Source organism: Lycium ferocissimum, chromosome 8 (genome assembly GCF_029784015.1).
Source record: "Lycium ferocissimum isolate CSIRO_LF1 chromosome 8, AGI_CSIRO_Lferr_CH_V1, whole genome shotgun sequence".
In the NCBI taxonomy this organism is placed as follows: domain Eukaryota; kingdom Viridiplantae; phylum Streptophyta; class Magnoliopsida; order Solanales; family Solanaceae; genus Lycium; species Lycium ferocissimum.
Window position 1 is genome coordinate 29901207 of NC_081349.1, and position 23614 is coordinate 29924820.

The 23614-nt window shown below is 32.9% G+C and overlaps 4 protein-coding genes and 1 long non-coding RNA gene across 12 annotated transcripts; 2 read left to right on the forward strand and 3 right to left on the reverse strand.

The window, feature by feature from the left end:
• Window positions 1–3933: 3933 nt before the first annotated feature.
• On the forward strand, window positions 3934–10480 carry LOC132067923 (beta-1,3-galactosyltransferase GALT1). Of its 7 annotated transcripts, none has more exons than XM_059461332.1 (9): window positions 3934–4094; window positions 4643–4710; window positions 5995–7309; window positions 8099–8319; window positions 8448–8729; window positions 8950–9078; window positions 9149–9328; window positions 9490–9597; window positions 9737–10480. In XM_059461332.1, the coding sequence occupies exons 3-9, from the start codon at window positions 6550–6552 to the stop codon at window positions 9944–9946; spliced, it is 1890 nt and encodes a 629-aa protein (XP_059317315.1). In that variant the 5' UTR covers window positions 3934–4094; window positions 4643–4710; window positions 5995–6549; the 3' UTR covers window positions 9947–10480. The 7 variants fall into 7 exon arrangements, with proteins under 7 accessions (XP_059317315.1, XP_059317316.1, XP_059317318.1 ...); XM_059461333.1 differs by having other exon boundaries at window positions 6458–7309; XM_059461334.1 differs by lacking the exon at window positions 3934–4094 and having other exon boundaries at window positions 4293–4710; window positions 5995–6084; window positions 6458–7309.
• Window positions 10481–11159: 679 nt separating this feature from the next.
• LOC132067925 (methylecgonone reductase-like) lies at window positions 11160–14866 on the reverse strand. Of its 2 annotated transcripts, XM_059461336.1 has the most exons (4): window positions 14362–14859; window positions 13498–13747; window positions 11981–12163; window positions 11160–11619 (listed from the first exon to the last, which is right to left on the reverse strand). In XM_059461336.1, exons 1-4 carry the CDS (start codon window positions 14697–14699, stop codon window positions 11395–11397), a joined length of 996 nt encoding a protein of 331 aa, XP_059317319.1. In that variant the 5' UTR covers window positions 14700–14859; the 3' UTR covers window positions 11160–11394. The 2 variants fall into 2 exon arrangements, with proteins under 2 accessions (XP_059317319.1, XP_059317320.1); XM_059461337.1 differs by lacking the exon at window positions 11981–12163 and having other exon boundaries at window positions 14362–14866.
• LOC132067926 (uncharacterized) lies at window positions 11596–12104 on the forward strand. The gene is made up of 2 exons (XR_009417258.1): window positions 11596–11723; window positions 11912–12104. It is a non-coding gene; the product is annotated as an uncharacterized LOC132067926 (long non-coding RNA).
• Window positions 14867–16333: 1467 nt separating the features above from the next.
• LOC132066820 (protein DMP8-like) lies at window positions 16334–18423 on the reverse strand. Its single transcript, XM_059460021.1, has 2 exons — window positions 17204–18423; window positions 16334–16746 (listed from the first exon to the last, which is right to left on the reverse strand). Exons 1-2 carry the CDS (start codon window positions 17659–17661, stop codon window positions 16521–16523), a joined length of 684 nt encoding a protein of 227 aa, XP_059316004.1. The 5' UTR covers window positions 17662–18423; the 3' UTR covers window positions 16334–16520.
• Window positions 18424–21395: 2972 nt separating this feature from the next.
• LOC132067927 (uncharacterized) lies at window positions 21396–23504 on the reverse strand. Its single transcript, XM_059461338.1, has 4 exons — window positions 23234–23504; window positions 23046–23140; window positions 21889–22041; window positions 21396–21722 (listed from the first exon to the last, which is right to left on the reverse strand). The coding sequence occupies exons 1-4, from the start codon at window positions 23340–23342 to the stop codon at window positions 21567–21569; spliced, it is 513 nt and encodes a 170-aa protein (XP_059317321.1). The 5' UTR covers window positions 23343–23504; the 3' UTR covers window positions 21396–21566.
• Window positions 23505–23614: the final 110 nt, after the last annotated feature.

Below are 23614 nucleotides of genomic sequence, written 5' to 3' on the forward strand. Positions count from 1 at the left end.
ACATGATCATTCATAATACCGTCTCGGTATATTTATATACCATGATGGCATCATGGAGGACTAAGAGAAGGACTGAAGCATCTTCCATGATACTATCTTAGTATATTTATATACCATGTTGGTATCATAACTAGGGGGCATCTCGGATAAATATTTTTAATTTTTTACTGGGGCGGGTAATTTTTTTTATTTGAGGGGCATCCATGATCTTTCCCCAACTCTAAATTCAATGAAATGAAAGTATGCACGCAAATAATATTTAGTTTTTGAAAAAATGATTTGAGTTAGTGATACGAAATATCAATGGATACATTATTTCTTCATGATATCGGTGCGAGTTATATGAGAGAATGCATTTTGAAAAGTATTATGCTATGAGTGTACGTGTGTGTATTTCGAAATGTAAATAATGCGGTGAACCTTAATCAAACCATCAACAAAGTTACATTCGCCCCTGAACAAACTCATTTGGAAAGTGAAGACGAAAATCAGTGAAAAGGAATTGTATATGTAAATATTAAGTCCATGTGTCAAGTGGAGCCTTATAAATTTTCTATAAGTGGAACGGGTAGAGGTAAAAGTTAGAAAATTTTATTTTTTTAAGGTTAAATTTGCTATTTCTGAACTCTTTTGAGTAGCAATGAGCGTAATTCGTAATCTAAATTATTTTGGATGAACTTATGAGGAGATTTCAAATTTTTTGGAATTTTAAATGGCATGTTTTCATAGGAAAGAAAATGACACATTTTCAACCTAGCTAGTGTCACTTCAAATGAATCTTCAAAGAGCAAAAAAGTGAGATGAATTAGTATTTTAACTACAATAATTTCATAGGTCTATGCTAATAGACAGAAGGAATTTAAACCTATGAATGTAAAATACGGTGCTAAATCCCTCTATCCAAATTTATCCACATAAACATCTAAATTCAGAAAGAATGATCAAATATTCAATTGTTTATATATATTTCAATCATGTTTTGAGTTTTGACCAAATCACTTTCTTTTTTACTTTTGGACAAGTCAAATTAAATTGTGCACCTTGGAATATTTGTACCTATGCGTATTTGAATGGTCACAGCGATTGGTGCTTTTGCGCCATCCTGATTCCTTCCTTTTATTTTCAACTCTCTTCTTTGATACCCTTTTACACCACACCCCCCACCCCCACCCCCCGCACTAAAAAAAAAGAAGTGAAAACATGATATATGAAGTAGTTCTTTTAACAAAAATAACAAAGAGACAAAATTTACTTGCACAAATGTTTATATCAGACCAATTTATGCATGCTATGTGTTTGGATTTAGAATTCTTTTGCCCACATAGGGTGATCAATTAACATGTATTTTTACTTCATTAAATCACTTGATCATGGTAAATTGTATTGATTTGATGTAAACACTTGATGCGAATACGTTTTTACACGAGAGATGTACAACTTTTTATTATAAAAAAATTTGAAGATCAGATTTCTACTCATTGAAATCAAGTCCTAACCTACTCCGGGTCTCACATTAAAAAGTTTCCATCTGATGGCATGTTGAGTCTGTACTATCACATGCAACATTTTAACATCAAGCATTCAATTTATGTGAACCTTTTATTATTTGGGGAGTCTACGGGGTGTTTCTTTGATCACATTTTTCTTATATTTTTGCTAAATTATTTGAATTATAAATTATCATGACTTATAGATTTTTTTTGTAGTTTTTAAATATATAAATTTTATTTTTACAAACCGTCAAATTTATAAAATTTGATCCTCTTACTCCGAAAAGATTCACATAAATTAAATCAGAGAGAGTAATAGTTTAATTTGCAAAGTTAAATCTTTGAATTGAATTAAAAGAAAGGTCCGTGTGGGGACATGTTGGTGGCTAAAGACCATTCTTTCTTTTCACCAATATTCAAAACGAAGCGTCAATTGTTCGAAGTTCGAATCTAGACATGCTAATTTTTTCCTGGTCAATTCATAAGAAAACACATTAGGTATATACCGCATTGGTCATTGTAATTAATTTGACAGTCTAACACACATCAATGTAAAGAATACCAACATATAAAATTGAACGTAAGTCCATGGTCAAAAAAGTTGATCTTTATTCATACTGATGCAAAAGGTGGATTCAGTTCTTACGAACTTATTGGGAATAATTCGAATTTAGTTCATGATTTATTAGGAGTAGGAGATACTTAAATGAAGTTTTCACGAATAAATAAATGATAATCGAACATGAGACGTCTCAACCTTAGCACCTTCACTTGTATTCGTCATATAAGTTTAAGGAAATATTTACTTTATGATACGGATAAATTTTTATAAAAAGGAGCCCGTTTGGATTGACTTATAAGTTGTTTTGAACTTTTTGAGTTTTTAGTCATTTTAAAGTCATTTTGTCATAAAATAAGCCTAAAAAATAATTAGACCCGTTTGGGCAATTTAAAGCGATAAGTTAAAAACGAACTTATAAAGCCAAAAAAAAAAAAAAAGTTAGCTACCCCAATTTTTTTTTTTTTTTGAACTTATTTTAAGCATCCAAATGCGGCTCAAGATCTCTTTATTTGTTGATAAAATAGAAAAGTAAAAAGGAAAATTTATTTCTAGTATACAGAATGGAGAGAGTATTTTTAACAATAACTAAGGTCCTTGTAATTAAAGAGAAAATTAATGTAATAAAGTTATAAAACCAAAATAATTTCTTGGGGGTAATAGCACTTTTGGTCCCTCAATTATTAATAAATTATGATTTTGACTCTTGTGATGTCTGACTATATACATTAACCTGCAATTAATTGAAATGTGTACTTTAGATTCCTTCGCTAGCGAATATTCACAAATTATCATAATTATTTATCGTTCAACTACTAAATTACTCCATGAGTTATGGTAAGTGTATATTGTCACTTTGTATTTCTCGGTAATATAATTCTAAAACAATTCAAATATAACATATCTCCTACATAAAAAGATTAAAACACACATTTCAGTTAAACAAAGGTTAAATATCCAAAGGATTGAAATCAAAAGAAAAAAATGACATGGCTAAAATTCATTCATCAAAAGAAATTTCCATTATCCCTAATTTCTTCTTTAATTTTCTCATTTATTTATTTAAGTCGTTTTCCACAAACAAATAGGTACGGTTTCCTTGTTCTCACAGTTGTCACTTCATCAAAAGACTATTTAGAGCCTGTTTGGATGGGCTTATCTTTATAAATCATTTCGAACATTAATTCAAAAAAATAAGTTGGGTAGTCTAACTTATTTTTTGTAGCTTATAAATTTTTTTTCACTTATAAAACTTTTTAGATAAGGTAAGTCAAATGGGTCAATTATTTTTTTGAGCTTATTTTAAGCATAAAATGATTTTAAATTTGGTCCAAACACTAAAAAAATTAAAAAACATAAGCAACTTATAAGCCAATCCAAACGGGCTCTTACTTTTTTCCATCAACTGTTACTGGAGCATGTTTGACAATAAATAAAATGATAATTGTCATTCCTAATTATTATTATTATAAACTGTCTAAAAAAGTAAATTAAATATATTTTAAAAAATTGTGCAGTCACCAGCTCAAAAATTAAAGTAATAAATATAAAATGAGAAATTATTTCTTAATTCTCTAAATTGCATAAATAAAAATGGACACTATTTTTAATATTTCCTCAATCAAGTTTTACCTGTCATGTACTCATTGACTTGACACGCCTGATAACAAGCTAAAAATAGAACTAAAATTTTATTATATCACTCTTTGAATATAATAAATAAAAAATTAAATCTGAACAGAGAGAGTAACTTGCAAAATAGAAACTACAATTAAACGAGTGTTTTCCCTCCGCGTTTAATAAATCAATCAATTCCATCCCTTCCGTTTGCAGTTTTCTTTGCAATTAGGCGTAGACTTGAAGTCTCGAAGCGACAATGACACACCAACGGTCCCACACATAAATCATCTTTCTCTCTCTTTTTATTTTTGCTTCTCTCTCACTTTTTTTCTTTTTATTTTTAACTCTTCAATGTTCATTTTCTTAGTTTACACAAATATCCAAGTGTTTTTTTCTTCAACATAATCATTCTCACCACTCTCTAGGTACCGTTTTTAATTAGCAGAAAAAAAATGTTCGCTAACTTTGATTTTAGCAGTGTGATTGTTCAAATTTTTGATTACTGTTGATTTTGCTGCTTACTTTTCAGTTTTAAGCAGTTTGATCTCTGCATTTTCGGTAATACGCTCGAAATTTGCTTCGTTTTTCTCGTTTTTGAGTGTAGAAAATGTTCGCTAAACTTTGATTTTAGCAGTGTGATTACTGTTCAACTTTTTGACTGGAATTTTCCTTTGTTACTGTAGATTTTACTGCTTATTTTTCAGTTTTAAGTAGTTTGATCTGTACATTTCGGGAATACTCTGGAACTACTTCGTTTTTCTTAGTTTGCAGAGTTGAAGTGCTTTTAAGTTTGGATTTAATTGATTTTTCTAATTTTTGTGGAATTTCCTTTGTTACTGTGATTTTTCCTGCTTGTTTTTCAGTTATAAGCAGTTCTGTCTCTACATTTCGAGAATACTTTCAAACTACGCCGTTTTTCTCGGTTTTTGATTGTATAAAATGTTGCTAACTTTAATTTTAGCAATTTTTTCAGTTTCAAACACTTCGATCTGTGTATTTCGAGAATTTCTTCCATTTCTCAAATTTGCAGTACTCTATAAGGTATGTATGTTTTTTTTTTTTTTTTTTTTTAAATTGCTTTTTGGAAGTTAAAAGTGTCGGTTAATTTTTTTAACATAATGTGAGTTTTAATCGGAAATTTCTTCTGTTTATCTTTCAGTTTTAAGCCGTTCTAGTGGAATATAGAGGAAATGTACTTATGTGATAACTATGATTAGGATTAAGTAAAGTATCCTTTTGTTTTTCACAAGTTTGGTGCTCATATATATATATATATATATATATATTTTTTTTTTTTTTTTTTTTGAATCATCTTTAAGTTAAGTATTTCCACTGTTTTTTCCCTTTGTATGTTGAGATTGAGATCTGAAGTTGAACTGGCAGTTGAGTACTGAACGTTCTCGCGCTTTGTGCCGATATAAATTGTTTTTGTCTGTTATGTTAATTGGTTTGTTGTTTATTCTTAACTTGGCATTGCTTAGTATAAAATACTGGTATGTTGAAGACTAACCACAATTTAATATATAGCATTTCAGTGTCTAAAATCTTGGAAATAGTTTATGAGTATTTAATTTTCTTAGAAGACAGGGCAAGGAACTAGTATCATATTTTATTAGCGCCTAGTTATTATCTGTAGTTTTATTAGCGCCTAGTTATTATCTGTAGTTTTATTAGCGCCTAGTTATTATCTGTAGTTTTACTTTGGATGTTTATTTAGAGCTTGTATGATACTATTCCTTTTCATGATCGCCCTCAATGTTCGTTTTCATTTCTTTCCACTGTTACATGATCCTGGAAGCTGCAAAATTTTCTTTTTTTGTTTTCTCCTTTTCGCGATCCTGTTAATAAAAGGTAATTACACTTAGAAAAGGGACCAGAAATGCATTAGGATGGTCAAGCAGCAGGTTTTGTAAATGTTTAATCATTTCTTCGAAGCCTCTTTTTTTCCTTTATTTGTCAGTCTAAGAATATCAGGCAGAATAGATAATGCTATCATCTTCGTATATCAAAGTAGAACAGTTATGGTTAATTTTTGTTATAATCTTTGAATCTTTTTTCTTGACTTGGCTGGCCTTAGTGTGTTTGACAGATTCGTTTTTTTTCTTGTCTTTGTTATTAAAGTGCTACTGAAACTTCTCCAAGTTATATAAACTGCAGACACTGCTTTTGGCTGCTGCCCTTTATATTTCAATATAGCTAGGAACATACTTTTCTGCATTCCAGTTGTCTGGCATCTTTCCTTTGGAGCATTTTGGTCCTTTATTTAAAACCATATTCTGTGTTCAATCTATTATCCACTGACAGGGGACTTGTATTAAAGCATAGGTCCTTTAGATGTTCTATTCATTCTTGGAAAACTACATCTTTATGTTCAAGAACAGCCCCCAAATGATCATCAGCCAGGCAGACAACTAGGTTCGAAGTTTTCTTGGGCAGTGTACTTTGAATCTCCAATCTCATATTTAAGTATGTTTTTCATCTCACCTACCGTCCATATTTGACCTCCAATCGGGGGAACAATGTAATAGTGCGTGCCTTATTTGGTGTTCTGAAGAAACAAGCATCATTTTTTTTTGGCTTTTCTACTGTACTATTAACCTAAACTGATTCAGCACTGGACTCACATGATTAAGATTTGGTGTTGTTCTTCAAGATAATTGTGGTTCTTTTCTTCTCATTAGCATATGCACATAATGAGATAAGCTATTAAACTGTTTAGCATTTGGCCATCTAGGCATACTGTTGCAGCTGCTAATGTTCTGTGACATATCTGGGCATACTGTTGCAGGTGCTACTCTTCTGTTGACTCTTGGGGCTCATCTAGTTTGGAATTCGTTGAATTAAGTGCTAAATGATTTAGTAGTTGTATTGAGAATAGAAATGAAGAAATGGTACTGTGGTATTTTAATTACATCCCTGTTGATGTTTTTGGTTTTGGGATATTGTGTGATGAGGAAACCTGTCAAGGAAAGTTATGTTACAAGTTCTCTCTACTTCAATATGACAAATCCTCTTGAATGGATAAATGCTATGGCTCCTCCGGCAGCTCACCATCCAGAAACTATTACTCAAGTAATATCTGCTGAAATTGTTGTATCTGATCTTTTTATTGAGAGGAACCTGTCAGCTCAGGAGCAACAATCTCTGTCTACGTGGTATCAATTGAAAAGGTTAACTACTCATAATCTAGTCTTACCTAATTCTATAGAGGCAGTTAAGGAAGCCAGTGTTGCATGGAACAACCTCATGAGTGCAGTAGAGAGGGAAAAATTTGATGCAAATGATAGTTCAATTAAGGCAGGGAAACAGAAACAATGTCCTCATTTTCTTAGCAAAACCAATGCTACAGAACTTGATGCGGGCGGCTTTAAGTTACGGCTTCCTTGTGGTCTGACTCAGGGTTCTTCCATCACAATAATTGGCATTCCAAATGGTCTTCTTGGGAATTTTCAGGTGGATTTGACTGGTGAGCCACTACCAGGTGAACCAGAGCCTCCTGTTATTCTGCACTACAATGTTAGGCTCCATGGTGATAAAATAACTGAGGATCCCGTAATTGTACAAAACACCTGGACAATTGCACATGACTGGGGTGAAGAGGAGCGCTGTCCGTCACCCTCGGATGAAAAGAGCAAGAAAGGTAATAGTTTTTTCCCCCCCTTCACTAAGGAAGTTCATTCCTTAAAGTAGAAGTTCAAGCTTTGAAGCTCATTTCCCAGCACTTTTTTCAACTATTTCAACCGACTTGCAACTCTTTGTGCTTTAGAAGGATGCTGCATCCTCCTGTGTGCTCAATTAACTGCAATCATATTGGGCATGCCATAATTGGAAATAAAATTATTATCCTTGAAGTCGATGTCAGCTGTTGAGGTCTAGATCCTGCAAATGTTTGGGAATTTTATTTGTGTGCTCATATTATACTAAACATTCTGAAGATAGTCTGAACTCTTTAAATGCTTGTAGGATTTCCTATTTTCATTCCTTATAAAAGAAGATTTCCTAATTTCATTTTTTCAGTATGCCCGCCTAGTATGTTCTTTCATCGTCTCTTTCCTGTTGATATTGATAATAAACTTTTGTCTCCTTTTAACCTACTTATTAATTTATTTCTCCATTGCTGCATAAGCCATAGGAGATGTGCTGCAAATCCTTTCTCCAATTTGTTAAAATCTGATTGGTCTTTTTCCTGGAGAGTCGAAATAATTTCTAAAATTGCATTTTATCCTTTGCCCCTCTGTTTTCTACCAAGAAAGATAACAGGTCTATATGACTGGTACATTTTAAGGTTTCATCACAATATTCTCTGGTTGATGTCTTGATGATGTTTCTGTTTGCCTCCTTTTATTATCTTTTTCAGCTTCATTGATGTCCTCACTTGTTCACCCTGTGCTCATTGCATTATTACTAACATTATTTACCTTTTTGTCAGTGGATGAATTAGACCAATGCAATGAGATGGTAGGTAATGTCATGGCTACCCGGCATGTCACTGCAACAAATAAATCTAGCTTGGTTCAGGATGGGGCTAAATCAAGAAAATACTTTCCTTTCAAGCAAGGATATCTCTCGGTTGCCACTCTGAGAGTAGGCTCTGAAGGAATTCATATGACAGTAGATGGAAGACACATAACATCTTTTGCTTTCCGTGAAGTAATCTTTTCCCCCATTTTTCCTTTTCTCCTCTTTGTTGCTCAGAATTTTATGATGGTTATTTCTGCATCATCATAATTGTTCTGTTTCACTGGAATCTCCGTTAATTTGGATGTATATCTTATCAGACTTTGGAACCATGGCTCATAAGTGAAGTGAGGATATCGGGAGACATAAAATTAATTTCTGTTGTCGCAAGTGGTTTACCAACATCAGAGGATTCAGAGCATATAAATGACTTGGAAGCCTTAAAAGCAGCTCCTCTTCCTCCACGAAAAAGACTAGATCTCTTTATTGGTGTATTTTCTACCGCAAATAATTTCAAACGTAGAATGGCTGTCCGTAGAACGTGGATGCAATATGATGCGGTGCGGTCTGGACAAGTTGCAGTGCGGTTTTTTGTTGGCTTGGTGAGTGATTCTTTTCTTTGTACTCCATAATGTGAAATTACCATTGGTTTGAAGATAATGTAGTGTTCAATGGCGATGCCTATTTGATCCCTAATTACCGGATGGTTGGGCTTGGGTTGCAAGTGCCATAGTTCCATGTTCTGCTGTTCATTAGAAGTCACATTAGATTTCAATAAGTGAAACTTCAATTGACAAGATATTCTTTGTTATGCATCTGTAGCATAAAAACCAAATGGTGAATGGAGAGCTCTGGAATGAGGCTAGGACATATGGAGACATCCAGCTGATGCCTTTTGTTGATTACTACAGTCTTATCACTTGGAAGACCGTTGCCATCTGTGTTTTTGGGGTAAAATCCTGTCTCTTCCTAACTCATGGAGTATCTTGTGCTCCCCTTGTTGACATCGTCTATTGGACAGACAGAGGTCGTTTCTGCAAAGTTTGTCATGAAGACAGATGATGATGCATTTGTTCGGGTGGATGAAATCTTATCTTCTATGGAGAGGATTAACGTGGCTCGTGGATTGCTATATGGTCTTATTAATGCAGATTCCCATCCTCATAGGAGTCAGGACAGCAAGTGGTTTATCAGTCCAGAGGTGAACATATTCATCATTTATCTCATCTTTCATAGCCAATTTCACCCTACTCTATTGCAGTGGTCAGCAATGGGGAAAGGGCATCTGTAATAGCAACAACTACAATTCTCACTAATTTGATCATGAAATGAAACTCAATTTTATTGTTTGTTGATGTATAGGAATGGCCTGAAGAAACTTACCCTCCTTGGGCACATGGACCGGGTTATGTTGTCTCCAGCGATATAGCAAGAACAATCAGCTCGAAACAGAGAAAAGGTCGCCTAAAGGTAAAGTGAACCATTCTCTCTCGATATATCCAACTGTCATTTAAGCGAGTGAAGTTTACATATGAAAATATATCAATCAGCCACTCAGGTCCTGTATCTCCCAGTTAATTCTAAATGCTACAAGTTCCTTGAAATGCAGATGTTTAAGCTGGAAGATGTTGCTATGGGCATCTGGATTTCAGAAATGAAGAAAAAAGGGCTGGAAGTGAAGTATGAAAAGGAAGAGAGGATTTTTAATGAAGGTTGCCGTGATGGTTATGTTATTGCACATTACCAAGGCCCTAGAGAGATGCTCTGTCTTTGGCAAAAGATTGAAGAGAAAAAACGAGCTTTATGTTGTGGCGATTAACACAAAGTAGTTTTCGTTTGAGTTCTGAAGGCTCAGAAGTGTCTATAACTAAGATTTGACAAACTTCCTGCTGACTTTTTCTAGTAGCTGACCAAGGAAACGTACTTGAGGTGGAATATTAAATAGGTCGGGAAGAAGAGGCCAAGGTCATGCTTATACCACATTGTTGTACTAGGCGGTAGAGTAGTTACTAGCATATTGATATAAGTAGGTGATTAGGTTAGCTTGTTAAATATACCACTAGATATTGATTAGTGAAGATGTTGGGGAAGGGATCTGTATTATAAAGAGAGCCAAGTGTAGGGGCATTTATGTTGTATAGAGCATGGGCACACTATGTACGGTGATTATTTTGTATGTAAATCACACGATCTCTTGTACCCATTTCTTGAGTGATGGAGAGGATTGATGTATACTACAGGATATTTTTATGTTGGAGTTCTTGTCTGCATTACATCCTGTAGCAACTGCAATCCTTAAGTGAACATAAGAATTGCTGCTAATTCCAATATATCCGACTCTTCTGATACTGTATACAGCTACTGGTGTTCTTAGTTCGATTTGGGTTTGCAGTGTCTTCAGTCTTGTCCCTGGTACTATGTTTATGTCTTTGACTGCTGAGCTTCTTATGTATCTGTGGTGTCGCCCTAAATTTAAGCGACAGAAACTTGCACTATTTTTGTTTGCCTTCGATGCCAAAGATGGTTGTGGGTCTGTACAGGATGGAGAAAAAGGGGCTGAATTTGAATGAAGCTGAGTTGACGGGTTGCTATCAAGTTTTCTTGGTTTCCATTTTAGCTGTTGTTCTGTTTTTGCCTTTTTTTTGCCGATCTTTTGGATTGTTCATCCATCTTATGATCTTTAGTAACAAGTGATAGAATGTGGTTTATGCGACTGATTGATACAGACAAAAGAGTAGAATATGTTTGTGTTTATGATAACTAGCGTGACATTGGTCAAGATATCTCTAATTTGCCCAAGAAAGTAGTAACCAGATAAAGGAGAAAGTAAGACAAAATCTTTATTTCTTTCACAAACATTAGCTGAAAAAAATTAGATTCACCAAGTATTTTTAACATGAAAACCCGAAGGAACAAATCACAAAAGTAAAGTCATGCCCCTATTCGATAAGCTTTCAGAGAATGTAGCCTATTCAAGCAAAATCCAATCCTAAGCCTGACTGCACAATAGCAAATGATGAAAACGGTGAAAATAATTATAAATCATACCTATTCATGCATTGTTCATTCACTTTTAGTAACGGTTCAATTTTGTACATTTTAATTGCTACCAAATCAAACCAATTATTCAATTTAATTATAGTTGCATTACAAACCATACCAAATGAGAAATCATGTCGACTTATTAAGTTGATATGAGTTGATTTTTCTTGAACACCTACATAAACAATGAAAAAAATTGCAAAACGGAATGAGTAGCAGTAACATTTATAGTTCGCCATCCCAGAATTCCTCTATTGATTTGTATGGTCCGTCTGGATGAACAAAAATCTCAGCTTTGAATCCCCTGCATTGAGGAATTTCTTGTATCCGCGCGATTTCTTCATTGCTTAGTTCCCAATCCAAAATTTGAAGGTTCTCTTTCATCCTATCCTTGTTAAAACTCTTCACTAATACACTAACTCCTTGCTCATATACCCACCTCAATGCAACCTATAAATATGGATAAAATCAATGATATAATTTGATGTAAATATCGAGTGATAATTTTTTTGAGATAAGGGTCAAAAATCACCTCAACCTACTTGAACTATCAGGTAGGAGAGTTTCTCACTATAGCTTATCGTGGCCCAATTATGCTCATAAGCTTAATGCTATTATCAATTTTTTCGCTTTTCCTACTTGATGGTTGAGGCAGGAAAAGTGAACAATTGATAGTTGAGCTGTGTTTTGCTAACTAGTTGGTGATAGTTTAGGTAAGAAGCTCGCACACCTGATTGTTCAGGTAGAAAATTAAAAAATAAAGTGATACTTGAGGTGTATTTTTGACCCTTAAATTTTCATTTTTAAATACCTGTGCAATGCTCTTTTGTTTATGAATAGCAATGTCTTTTAGAACAGGGTTTTGCATTACAGCATGATTGCCCCAGACAGGTATCCCATTAGCTCCAAGTGGAGACCATGCACTTACAAGTATTCCCTTTTCCCTGCAAAACTCTAACATCTTTTCTTGCCTCCATGCAACATGCATTTCCACCTGTCATTAATTAATCATTTCTCTAATCTTTGTCATTTTTTGACTGATGATAATTTATACTGAAAATACACTTCAAAATGATTGAAAACATTTCATGAAGCATAAATAAAGTCATTACAAGCAAACTTAATTCATACGACTTTGTTTTTTCATTTCTTGGTTCGAACGTAGTTACGTTGAGTTATTTAATTTCTTGATTCGACAAGTGTTAATTTGAAACCTACTAAAAATAATACTCCCTCCGTCCCAAAAAGATTGTCCTCTTTTGATTTGGCACAAAGTTTCAGAAATAAAGGAAGAATTTTGAAATGTATGGTCTAAAATAAGCCTTAGATATGCACGTGTGGTAAATCATCTCATAAAGTTAAATTGTTTTTAAATATAGAAAGATGATAATTTGGGGACAAACTAAAAAGGAAAGAAAAACAATCTTTTTGGGAAAGAGGGAGTAGCTGACACGTTAAGTACAGTACATTGTGATGAAGAAAATGTACAATAACTATTTATGTGCCTCATTTTCAAAGAAGTTGGAGTCGATTGTATGATTCTCACTTACTGTACTTTCTTATCTCAATTCAACTCATGTCATTATCATACCAAAAAAAAATTAAACGTGAAATTAAGTTTAATGTAAATAAGAAATATCACTAATAATAATCATATTGTAATTGTTATAAAAATCTATGATATGGTCAAAATTCTCCTAAAAGTAATGCGTTCACAATCTGCGTATTAACATGACCAAAACTTAAAATTAATTCACAATCAGCGTATTAACATGACTAAAACTTAAAATTACACTTCAAAATAATTGAACGTTTCATGAAGTACAGTGAGAATTTGAGCTTTAACAGGTCATTTGAATTTGGTCCCCGATCTATGGTGTTTGTGCTCATATGACTACCCCATTCATTGAATTTTTAGAACTTTTATTATATCACCTCTTCGGTTCAATTTATGTAATGGTGTTTAATTGGAAACCAAATTTAAGATAAAAAAAAATGAAAGATTTTTTAAATTTATAGTTTAAACAAGTCAGTATGGCAATAAATCTTTAGTGACCCATTCATTGAATTTTCAGAATCCTGTTATATGTATACTCCCGTCTTCTCAATTTATGGAGGGTTGTTTGACTGAATACGGAATTTAAAAAAGAAAACAGATACTTTTGAAATTTGTGGTCTAAAACAAGTTATAAACATTTGTGTGGCCACAAATCATCTCACTAAAGATAAATGAGAAATTTAAAGTTAAAATATTTTCAATAAAGGAAACATGATTTTGTCGGCAAATCTATTAAATCAGAAAGTATATCACATAAATTGAAACAGTACCTGATTAACTGCAGGAGGAATAGTGGCATGGTGCAGTAGTTGAGAGAGTTTTGTGCAGCTGAAGTTGCATACACCAATAGACTTTGCCAAACCTAATTTGTAACATTCTTCCATGGCTTCCCATGTTCCTTTCATGTCAAATGGAAGTACATCCTTTACTTCTATCTTTATCTCTTCTTCACTGTCGTTCTTCTTCATCCTCGCTGGCCAATGTATTAGGTACAAGTCCAAGTAATCCATCCCTAGCTTCCTACCAAGATTTTTTGATACTCGTGTTTGGTAACCAAAAAAAAGATTGAAATATAAAGTTGACAAAACATGTGAAATATAATTATTTCATGTATGTATCAAGTTCTACCAAGAACAACAACAATTGTACTTCAACTGCCAAGATATTACGATCACTGATATTATATGAAGCCTCACTTTCATGTCACTTCATTTAGTCATGTCTAAGTCCAATACTATTAACAAATAAATAAGAATAAATAGCAATAATATCGATACTCCGCACGTTTTAATTTATGTGGTATAGTTTAACTGTATACAAAGTTTAATAAAGAAAAGAATAATTTTGAAACTCGTGGTCTTAGCATTTGCGTGACTATAAGACTTTTAAAGTTTGTGGCCTTAAACATGCCATAACTAGCGGTACTAAAAAGGCCTAAAAAGGAAATATTGCCAAATAAATTAACATAGAAAGAGTAAATAATTAGTTTCTCTAGCACTATGATCTTGTGTATTAAGAGGATCGATTCATATCATAAATTGACCAATGACCAGTATTAATTTACAGAAGATATTGATCTATTACAGTAATCTTTTTCTATCTGAATATAGAACCGACAATATGAGCAAACTCACGCGAGAGTATTTTTTAGGGCAGGAAGAACAAGGTCGGGGTGTGTGTCCGTGCACCATAATTTGGATGTAATGAACACTTCTTCACGGCTCTTAATGAGTCCGTGCTGTAGCGCTTCTGCCACTGCTCCGCCAACAGCTTCCTCGGAGCCATAGACCGCGGCGGTGTCAAAGTGTCGATAACCGGTTTCAATAGCATCAACAAAAATGGAGATTAATTGATCCTTTGGTGGTAAGGTAAGTTCTGTTGGTGCTGTTCCCATGCCTATAAGAGGCATTTCATGACCAGAATTCAGCACAAATCTTGGGAGTATTAACACTTGCTTCATATCCGTTGTCATGACTAATATGACTAAGTACAAATTGGAATGATACAGAGAAGAATGTGGCAATTTTGAGATGCATGTAGATTTTAAATGTACAAGCCATATGCGTATTGGCCTTATCTTGTTGAAGTGATAGATTTGATGTGTGGTGGAGGTTGTACAATGTCAACGTTCCCTCCTTTCAACCATTTGTTCAAACATGCAATGTATATGTACTTGGTTTTCCTGCAAAGTCATAAATAGGGGCAGGCATTAGAACAGCTGCTGGCTGCTACTGACAATGTCACGTGGAGTACTTTGGACCAACAATGATCGATATTGCAAAGAGGGATTGCTAGAGATCTGGCTAGTTACCATATGTGGTACCATCTTATACTCCTTAATTAATAAATACTGGACCACTCTAATGTGTGATCCTCTTTTTCTTTCTGTTTCACTATTTATGTCAATTTCTTGTTTACTTTTGCTGGCAAAGTGGTAAAACAAATTAAATATTCCCTCAGTCTTAAAAAAAATTATCTTAGTTTAACTTGACACAAAATTTTAAAAATAAAGAAAGACTTTTGACATGTGTGATCCAAAACAAGCCTTAGATATTTCTGTGGTTGTAAATCATCTCATAAAGTTAAATTGTTTCTAAATATAGAAAGGTGCCAATCTTTTTGGGACAAACTAAAAAGAAAAAAATCACAATCTTTTTGGGACGGAGGGGGTAAGAAATATAAATCTAAATTCATTTATAAGCAATAAGATCTAAGTATGTTAAGAGAAGAAATTTCATGTTCTTAAATGCCTTACTCCAAAGTATTCAAGTCTCGGCTTCATGGTTGTGTTTTTCATTTGATAGAAAGTCGGCACGTTGATTTGCCTCCCTCTAGACATGTCTAATGGTGGCCTTGTTGGCTTTCAACAAATACGTACAATCTTCAATAATGTGTCTAAGCTGGCTTGATATCCATTTAAACAATTTGTTTACATTCCTGCTTCATATGCCTTTCTGTTTGACCTGATCTTTAAACGGTTGAAAATCATGGTTGAAAAGGTATTTCAAAGGGCTATAACTTTCATGTCGACGATTTTTATTGCTATGGCTTCAAAATCACGATACAGATCTAATTGTTTGAGTTGCGACATTTGATATTTGCTTGATGTTTCACAATATTATAGTAAGTTTTAAAATAGGCTTCATCTTATCTTAGTATTTCAACAATCACTTTCGTTAATCATCTTCAAAGATCCCTAAAAAAGCAAGCATCTCCAAATTGCATCTTGACACAACTAATAGCAATTTTTATTTATAATACAGTTGTTTAATTATATTTTAATCTTGAATTATTTGTTAATTTCTTTAATTGCTTTTACTTTCTTATACAATTTGTCTAAATAAATTTTTAAAAACACAATCAAATTTAAGGTCTTTAAATCTTTATACCAGGCAAATAAGAAATTCTTTAAACATAGTTTTGTTTTTTCAAGTGTCGAAATTTGGAGAAGAACGAGTGTTTTTTTTAGGAGAATAGAGAAAATAAATATAGTTGGTAATGGGTGCAAAAGTAAAGTTTTGTCTGCAAAATTATAACATCAATTTATCAGAACGAAGAATCCAACTAATTGGGATGAAAGGATGCATCTTTTCACAGAAAAAGGCCCTTACATACAATAAATTAAGAATCCATAGATCTAAACATCGTTCCACTGTTACCAATTGACTAAAAATACAGAGAAATTGCTTACATTACAATATACAACACATATACTTGGAAAATAGGACACAAAAAAAAACCTACAAAACATAATCCCCCAAAAAATAACTAGAATAATAATACTCGAAAATTGCTAAGCAGACATACATCCAACGCCATATCTGGTAGTAGGAAAAACAAGAAAAAGTCCACTGCAAATAACTCCCACCATTAATGGGAAACTCCTCATGATTTCATCTAGTTCTTTTGCATGTCCAGGGAATAAACAAAGTGTCACTCTATGATCTGAAAATGCAATCGCCACAAACACCAAAACAGACATCAGTGCATGCACGAAATCTGTGAATCCCACAATGTACCTATTTGAAAAAGGGAAAAAAAAAAAGAGTAACAAATAGATTGAATTAAACACAATAAGCGAAAGATTTTGAGGCGTCAATCAACTCACTACATGAACAAAAATTATTTGTGACGCTAGAGAATGCGTCACAAATTCAAACATCACAAAAAAAATTGTGACTGAAGAATAAAATCATCAAAAATTTCGTCCATATGCATAAAATTTTGCCATAAAAGTTCAAATTTTGTGAAGGGAACTCTTTCATCAGAAATATTCCATCAGAACCATAAAAATGTCTCAATTTTTGTGAAGGAAAATCTTCCGTCACAATCATAAAATTGTAACAATTTTTTGAATTAAAATCTTTATTCAGAAATATTCCGTCACAGATCTGTGTTTTTTGTCTTTTTTCTTTTCTTCTAGATGGCCAATGGAGGTTTATGTCTCATAATATTGCAAACTAACACTAACATTACCTTTCATCTTTTGGCACTTCCACACCAAGTCCAGTCTTGAAAACTTTCAACCCTCTAGGAGTGACAAATCCATAGTAAACTTTCCCGTCCGGACCGCGAAAACTATCAGTGAAATGGAAGAAGAAGCATGACAAAGTGCAAATGCCAAGAAGTGACAAAATCATCAGTGTGGTAATTGGAGAACACTCCCCTTTGCCAAAAACTGATGGAAGGAGCATTTCAAAAGTTAAAAGTGTTCCTGTTGGGAGAAAATTCACGAGCAATGAAGTTTTTGAGAGTGTTTTTTGAACCCCATTTGCCATTGTTCTTCTTTTCTTGCCACCAATTGGTGGTTGAGGCAATTCTGGGATTGGAACATCTTGTGGCAAATTAGTATTGTACATAGAAGAAGTAGTATTATCGACACGTTGTGATGCACTGTAGATTTTGATCCCAATTGGTCCCTCACTTTGCTCCATTTTTTTGAGAATATTGGGATCAAAAGATATGTAGGCTTTGAATATTGAAAGAAATGAAGAACAAGAATCAAGTTTGAAATTTATTGAAAAAGATCACCAAACGTTCGGAGTATTGGATTGTTGGTTTTTATTATGTGCTTGGTTGATTTATTTATACATGGTTTTGGTTACGCAGAAGCACTTCAAATTTTTGAATTTTTTTTTTTTTTAATTGCTAGTAACTAATTTCTTGGCAACCATTGCCACCCGATGGGAAATCCATCTATTATTAAAACTGTCGGCTACTTTCGTGGTGGAAGTTGGAAACATGAAAAACTTGAATTCAAATTCAACAAGGAGTAGTAGATGTGGATACATACAAACGGTTATGCAGTACTATAAGAAAACTAAATTTTTTTTTTTTCTCTGCGTTGAATTCATATTCAGTTTTTTATTTTGTTAATAAGTTACACAATGCATTGTATGATTTCTCAATAAATTTTCTGCTTCTGAAGAGGCTTCATATCTGATTGGTTTTATCATGTTTTTGCAGAGATAGAAGTCTTTGGATGTTAGCGGCAAGTTTTGTACTAGATTGATTTTTATCATGTCTTCTCTCTTTTGCATTTATTTTTAATGTTGAACTGAAGGATGAAAATTGTGTAACATGCCTTTTCATTAGTTTGTTGCGCATGGAAATTTTTTTGAGATAGTCTTTTGAAAATATATAGTTACTTCGTTGCATATGCGGCCTATTATGTTTATTTAGTGGTGTTCTCTTTCTATCGCATGTATCATATATTGTATAAAGATTTTACTATTTCTTAATCCTTCCCCTCACTTATTTATGACAGTAAAACATAAAGTATCTACCTATAAGTATAAATTTTGTTTCAGGTATAATCAGTCTTTTGGCAGATATTTGTAAGGAGATAAAATTTTATTTGTCTATCTTGCAATTCCTTCCCAACTAGACGTTTTAATAAATCTCAAGGTAGGTTCTTATTAAACGTTAATTACAAAAAAAAAATTGTCGTGATTTCATTGGTATTAATCGCAGGTTCTTTACCTGATAAATGTCTAAAAGAGAATTACATGGGGTTTTGCTGGAAGTTCTACACAACTACAAGTTGAGGCTTTTACACATATTCATCCGAGGTTTTGCTTCTTGCTTTGTTATTGAATGTTGTTTTTTCTTTCTTTATTGAATGTTGTTTTTTCTTTCTTTCTTAGCGTGGTGTTTTTTTTTTTAATAAGTTTATGTTCAATTTTTCTTCTTATGTTTTTAATCAGGAAATCTAAAAGACAAAACGACTTCTTTCATAAAAATTGAAGTCTAATAATACTAATACAATTAGGCACTGTAACCACAATTAATCAAAATAAAACATGAAGATTATTGAATATGGAATAATGTAAAAGCATGAAAAATATTTAAGCAAACTTTGAGTTGGAATGAAGTTCCAACATCTTAATTATACACACACTCTCATATGTATAAATCAGTGCTACATTTTATGCTTAGAGGTACTCCTCCAACCACTATTTTAAAAGGTTAAAGTGTATAAAAATATTTTCGTAGTTGGGTCGTCGGGCAGAGGAAATCAATTTTAACTATGCAATCTTTCAAGGGGTATTGATTTGATTGTATGGTTTGGTTGCAGGTATGGGTTGAAGCTATTGCAAAAAGAAAAAAGAAAAAAGAAAAAAAAAAGAGAAGAAGAAGGAATTATACTGTTTTGTGTTAATTTTACTTTAAATTACAATTTTGTAGAAGTTACGTTCTCCTAATTTTTACATGAATGGTTTACTTTTAAGCAGTGAAAAATGTATCAAGAAAACGGGGAACAAGGATGAATGTAATGATATATTTATTTCCTTTAAATAAAGTAAAATTAAACAGTATTATGAGCTAATGTATCCTAAAAATAGAATTAAAGTATGATTTTAAAAAAACAGTCGTCGATTAACTGTTTATGGTAATTGAAAAAAGTATAGCATTATGTATATTTGTAGTTGTTAATGTAGTTTTCGATATTAAAAGTTTATCCACACTCGGTGTTTTATACTAATTTACTACGATTGAGTTATAAACTAAGGAGAGAATATGTAATTAATTAATATTTAGTAATAAGAATCTTTCTATTAGACAATGTGGATGAACTTTTTCTCTTTTCATGATAAGTAATTTTATGAATTCATCATCAAACTCTAACTCTGAATCTTATTGCACTTAAGACGTAATCTTACAGCAATTTAAGAGGAGGAAATGATTTCCCTTCTATGTTGGCCTTCTAATCAACGTGGTGGATCAAATAATTTAAATTTCACAATTTATGTAATAATAAAATTTTAATATAATCAAACAAATAAGATAATAATTTTTGTATTATTTTTCTCTATCACCTTCCGCGGATCGCGCGGGTACTATACTAGTGTTTTCTAAACTTTCAAAATAGTAGTCTTCGACAAAAAAAGAAAAAAAAAAAAAAATCATCAACGGAATTGTTAAAAAAGGACATCAATGGAAATTGGTAAAAAGATAACGTCAACCGGTAAGTTTCATAATTACTTCGATTTTCTCTTTATTTTAGTTAAATTTGCAAGCTTAATCACGAAAGGCAAGTTTCATAATTACTTCAATTTTCCGTTTATTTTCTTGTATTATATTCAGATAATGATTTATTCAAAATTGATTAGATAAGGGAACATTAACCGTCGTAATTGACTATACTACAACAAATTATAAGGACATTACTCCCAAAGAATTACAAGGGAAGTCAATTTATGAAAAATCACGTTGTGGGATTTCACCGGATATGTTCTTGTGTCAATATATGAAAAAATTACCAACTTTTCAAGGGTGCACCTAACATATTTTCCTCAATAAAGGGAGTACAGTCAAACCTCTCTATAATGGCAGCGTTGGTTCGAAAATTTCATGGCTGCTATTGTGAGGAACTGTTATGCAAGTATACTGGCATTCGGTGCTTGGATCTCATTTAGCTGTTATAAACAAAAGTACGCCAAAAATTTATTTCTCTATACATTTTATGTTATAAACAAAACAAAATACTTGTTAATTTTAAAATCTCCAATGATTTTCATATTTCATAAATTAAAAATTGAAGTGACTAATAAATCCATAACTAGTTATATCGTACCGATAAAATTTAATCTAAGGAACATATGCATTTAAAATTCATTGAAATTTTAAATATTTCAAGTTTGACGTAAGAATTCTACAATTGTAGGTTGTTTCTAAAATCCAGTCTCTTATTAATAATATAATGCTTGAATTGACGAAGATTCTTGGCTAAACTCAATAGCTTTTTCCTTTGATGATTACCATAAATATTTTAAAATTTATTTTTATACATAATATATTTCTTAAAAAATATTATTACACAATACATTTGAGTATGGCTGTTATAGAGAGGTAATTTTACAAAGAGTGTACCGCATAATGAATGTCAATGCTGTTATAAAGAAGTAAAATATAACATAAAAAATCGGTTCCGAAGAAAATCAGACTGTTATAGTGAAATACTGCGAAGAAAATCAGGCCGTTATAGTGAAATACTGTTATAACGAATGACAATTATAGAGAGGTTTGACTATATATACCAACAAATATTTAGCAACTAATCATTACTCGTGCACATGTGTGTCGTCTATCTGAAGTACGGATGATTAGTAGCGGATCCAACAATAGGTTCAGCAGAACCCATTTTTTTTCAGTATTGAAATGTATCTGTGCAAAGAAAACAAGTATAGATAGAGTTAACCTAAACCAACCCTTGTATTTTAGAACACCCAACGTCTAAATTCCAAATTATTTCCCACCGCAAATGATATACAACTTTTTTAAAAGGTAAGAGCTTCAAAATCCTTTTAAGGCTTTACAAGATACACATAGAAAAGAACTATTTGAACAGGAAACCATGTCGAGAAATGGCAATCTCAAAAGCTTGCATTCTTTCTCCTCGAGCAAAACCATTGCGATCATAGGACGAAATTTCATTTATATTGAGATCAACACAAGTCTGCACTAGTTTCTCACCAACACGTTCCGCTGCTTCCTGTAATCGAGAGGAACAAAGTTAATGACATGATGCTACGACTTGAAAATCCCATAGTAACTGAGATCCCAAATTCAAATTAAGCAGTCTTGAAAACCGAACTACTAAAAAATTTGCTGTAACATAATTTTAAGATTATTGTGTTAATGTGCTGCAAGATACTCACTACGGTGTTGCCAGGTGGATCACCCCGGATTGATTTTTGCAAAGTGTTCCCATAAAACAAGCACTTCTTATTCTGGTCATCTACTAGTGTAGCATACAACTGTCTATCTGAGCAGAAGACTGAAAGTCTTGGTTTTTCAGGAGTGCCATTAAACTGCCAAGATCAGAGATATCTTTAATTATTACAGTGAATCCACAAACTATACATATATGCTGTAGAGTGAGTTCATCAAATGAATTTAGAGAACAATTAAGATTAAGCATTGCATTTGGCAACTCAACTGGAAAAACAAATCAAGAACAATAGAAAACAAACTTCATCAACATCAGAGCATATGTATAAGCCCCGTAAAATCCTATAGTTAATTTCAGGCTCAAGTGGCTAAGTTTGAAATGGATACCATAGTGAAACAAAGGGAAAGTTAATTAGACATGAACTTCTAGGCTGGCAAGTTTCTGAAGAATGGGTGAACATGATACCTTAGGCGAATCACACATCAGAATTAGAGAGGAAGGTGAAGGACCTTATAAGGCATGACTCAAGTTCACATAATACCAGAGCTTTTTACCTCGATGATGGCGTAGCCAAGAGACAAATTCATGAGGTCTGTTGGGCTAAAACAGACAATACATGCCATGGGCTAAGGCTGTGACAGCACAAGCAACAAGTTTATGGAGGCAAAGGCCAAGATGGATGACAAGAGCAAAGGAACAAATGCTCTATCTACTCATGCTAGACATAGATATATGCAATGCTTTAAATGTCATATGAGTGTTTCCTAATAGAAGAGACTTGTTGCCATAGCCTGATGGTTAAATATAAAGCCATTTTTGGATACTCCTATACAAATAGGCCAAGAAACCAATAAACTCTTTGCATTTACCTTGTTCAATTATATACACTTGTTCTGTTTCTAAGCAGAAACAATTAGTCTGTGCTCAACATTGTATAATCCTAAAGCCCAGTTACATTGAACCTTGCAAATTATAGCACTAAATGTATCATTCCCAAATCTAGTAATCATGTTCACCAATAGTACCTCTTAGTGAAACCAAATGGGGCTACATCAGATAGCTTATTATGTCTCAAACTGATATTTAACATTATTTTGCTGGGGAAAAATATCAAGAGCCATAATTTTAAAAAATGTCACATACCTTTTTTCTAATTCGCCTATTTCGAAGTTTAGCACTCTCAGTCCGAGAATTAGCTTTAGCTGTAGCTTGAATAACCAATGGCTTTATGTGTAAGCCTACAAAGGATAATATAGAAAGCTAAGTACATAAAAAAAAATAAGACGTTATGTAAAGATAGAAACTTTAGAGCAATTGACAATAAAACTTACTTTTATTTTGGATAGGAAGAGTGGTATATGAGTGATTTATACAAGTCCCAAAGAGCTCACAAGTCTTTATTTGTAGTGAACAAACATTACCCGTAGCCATAGTTGCCATTCTTATGGCTAAATTTTCAAAACTTTTCACTTGCTAAGAGAAATTATAGAAGACCCACTTCACAAAAATGGACATTTGGGTGATTAAGAATAATCATGGTTCATTGCAGCAAGAAAGTGCTCTTTTGGGAATTTAATCAAACATGTTGTCTGCAAAATGCTTTCTTGCATACTATTTGCTAGGTGGATATGAACAGGAATCTATTTCTGGACTCGATTAGGAGTATATTGGGCTTGGCTGAATATAAGCCCAAAAAAAAAGAATAAAATTAC

What these genes read in the sequence shown, in the direction of transcription:
- LOC132066820 (XM_059460021.1), bottom strand. Translation starts at nt 17,661, where the DNA reads ATGGAGCAAAGTGAGGGACCAATTGGGATCAAAATCTACAGTGCATCA. An exon ending in GAAGTGCCAAAAGATGAAAG is followed by an intron (nt 16,747 to 17,203) that starts GTAATGTTAGTG and finishes TTTTTCAAATAG; the next exon opens with GTACATTGTGGGATTCACAG.
- LOC132067925 (XM_059461336.1), bottom strand. Translation starts at nt 14,699, where the DNA reads ATGACAACGGATATGAAGCAAGTGTTAATACTCCCAAGATTTGTGCTG. An exon ending in GCCCTAAAAAATACTCTCGC is followed by an intron (nt 13,748 to 14,361) that starts GTGAGTTTGCTC and finishes AAATCTTGGTAG; the next exon opens with GAAGCTAGGGATGGATTACT. An exon ending in TTCCTCCTGCAGTTAATCAG is followed by an intron (nt 12,164 to 13,497) that starts GTACTGTTTCAA and finishes AATTAATGACAG; the next exon opens with GTGGAAATGCATGTTGCATG.
- LOC132067923 (XM_059461332.1), top strand. Translation starts at nt 6,550, where the DNA reads ATGAAGAAATGGTACTGTGGTATTTTAATTACATCCCTGTTGATGTTT. An exon ending in TTGCCATCTGTGTTTTTGGG is followed by an intron (nt 9,079 to 9,148) that starts GTAAAATCCTGT and finishes TCTATTGGACAG; the next exon opens with ACAGAGGTCGTTTCTGCAAA. An exon ending in AGTGGTTTATCAGTCCAGAG is followed by an intron (nt 9,329 to 9,489) that starts GTGAACATATTC and finishes GTTGATGTATAG; the next exon opens with GAATGGCCTGAAGAAACTTA.
- LOC132067927 (XM_059461338.1), bottom strand. Translation starts at nt 23,342, where the DNA reads ATGGCAACTATGGCTACGGGTAATGTTTGTTCACTACAAATAAAGACT. An exon ending in ATAGGCGAATTAGAAAAAAG is followed by an intron (nt 22,042 to 23,045) that starts GTATGTGACATT and finishes TGATCTTGGCAG; the next exon opens with TTTAATGGCACTCCTGAAAA. An exon ending in ATCCACCTGGCAACACCGTA is followed by an intron (nt 21,723 to 21,888) that starts GTGAGTATCTTG and finishes TCTCGATTACAG; the next exon opens with GAAGCAGCGGAACGTGTTGG.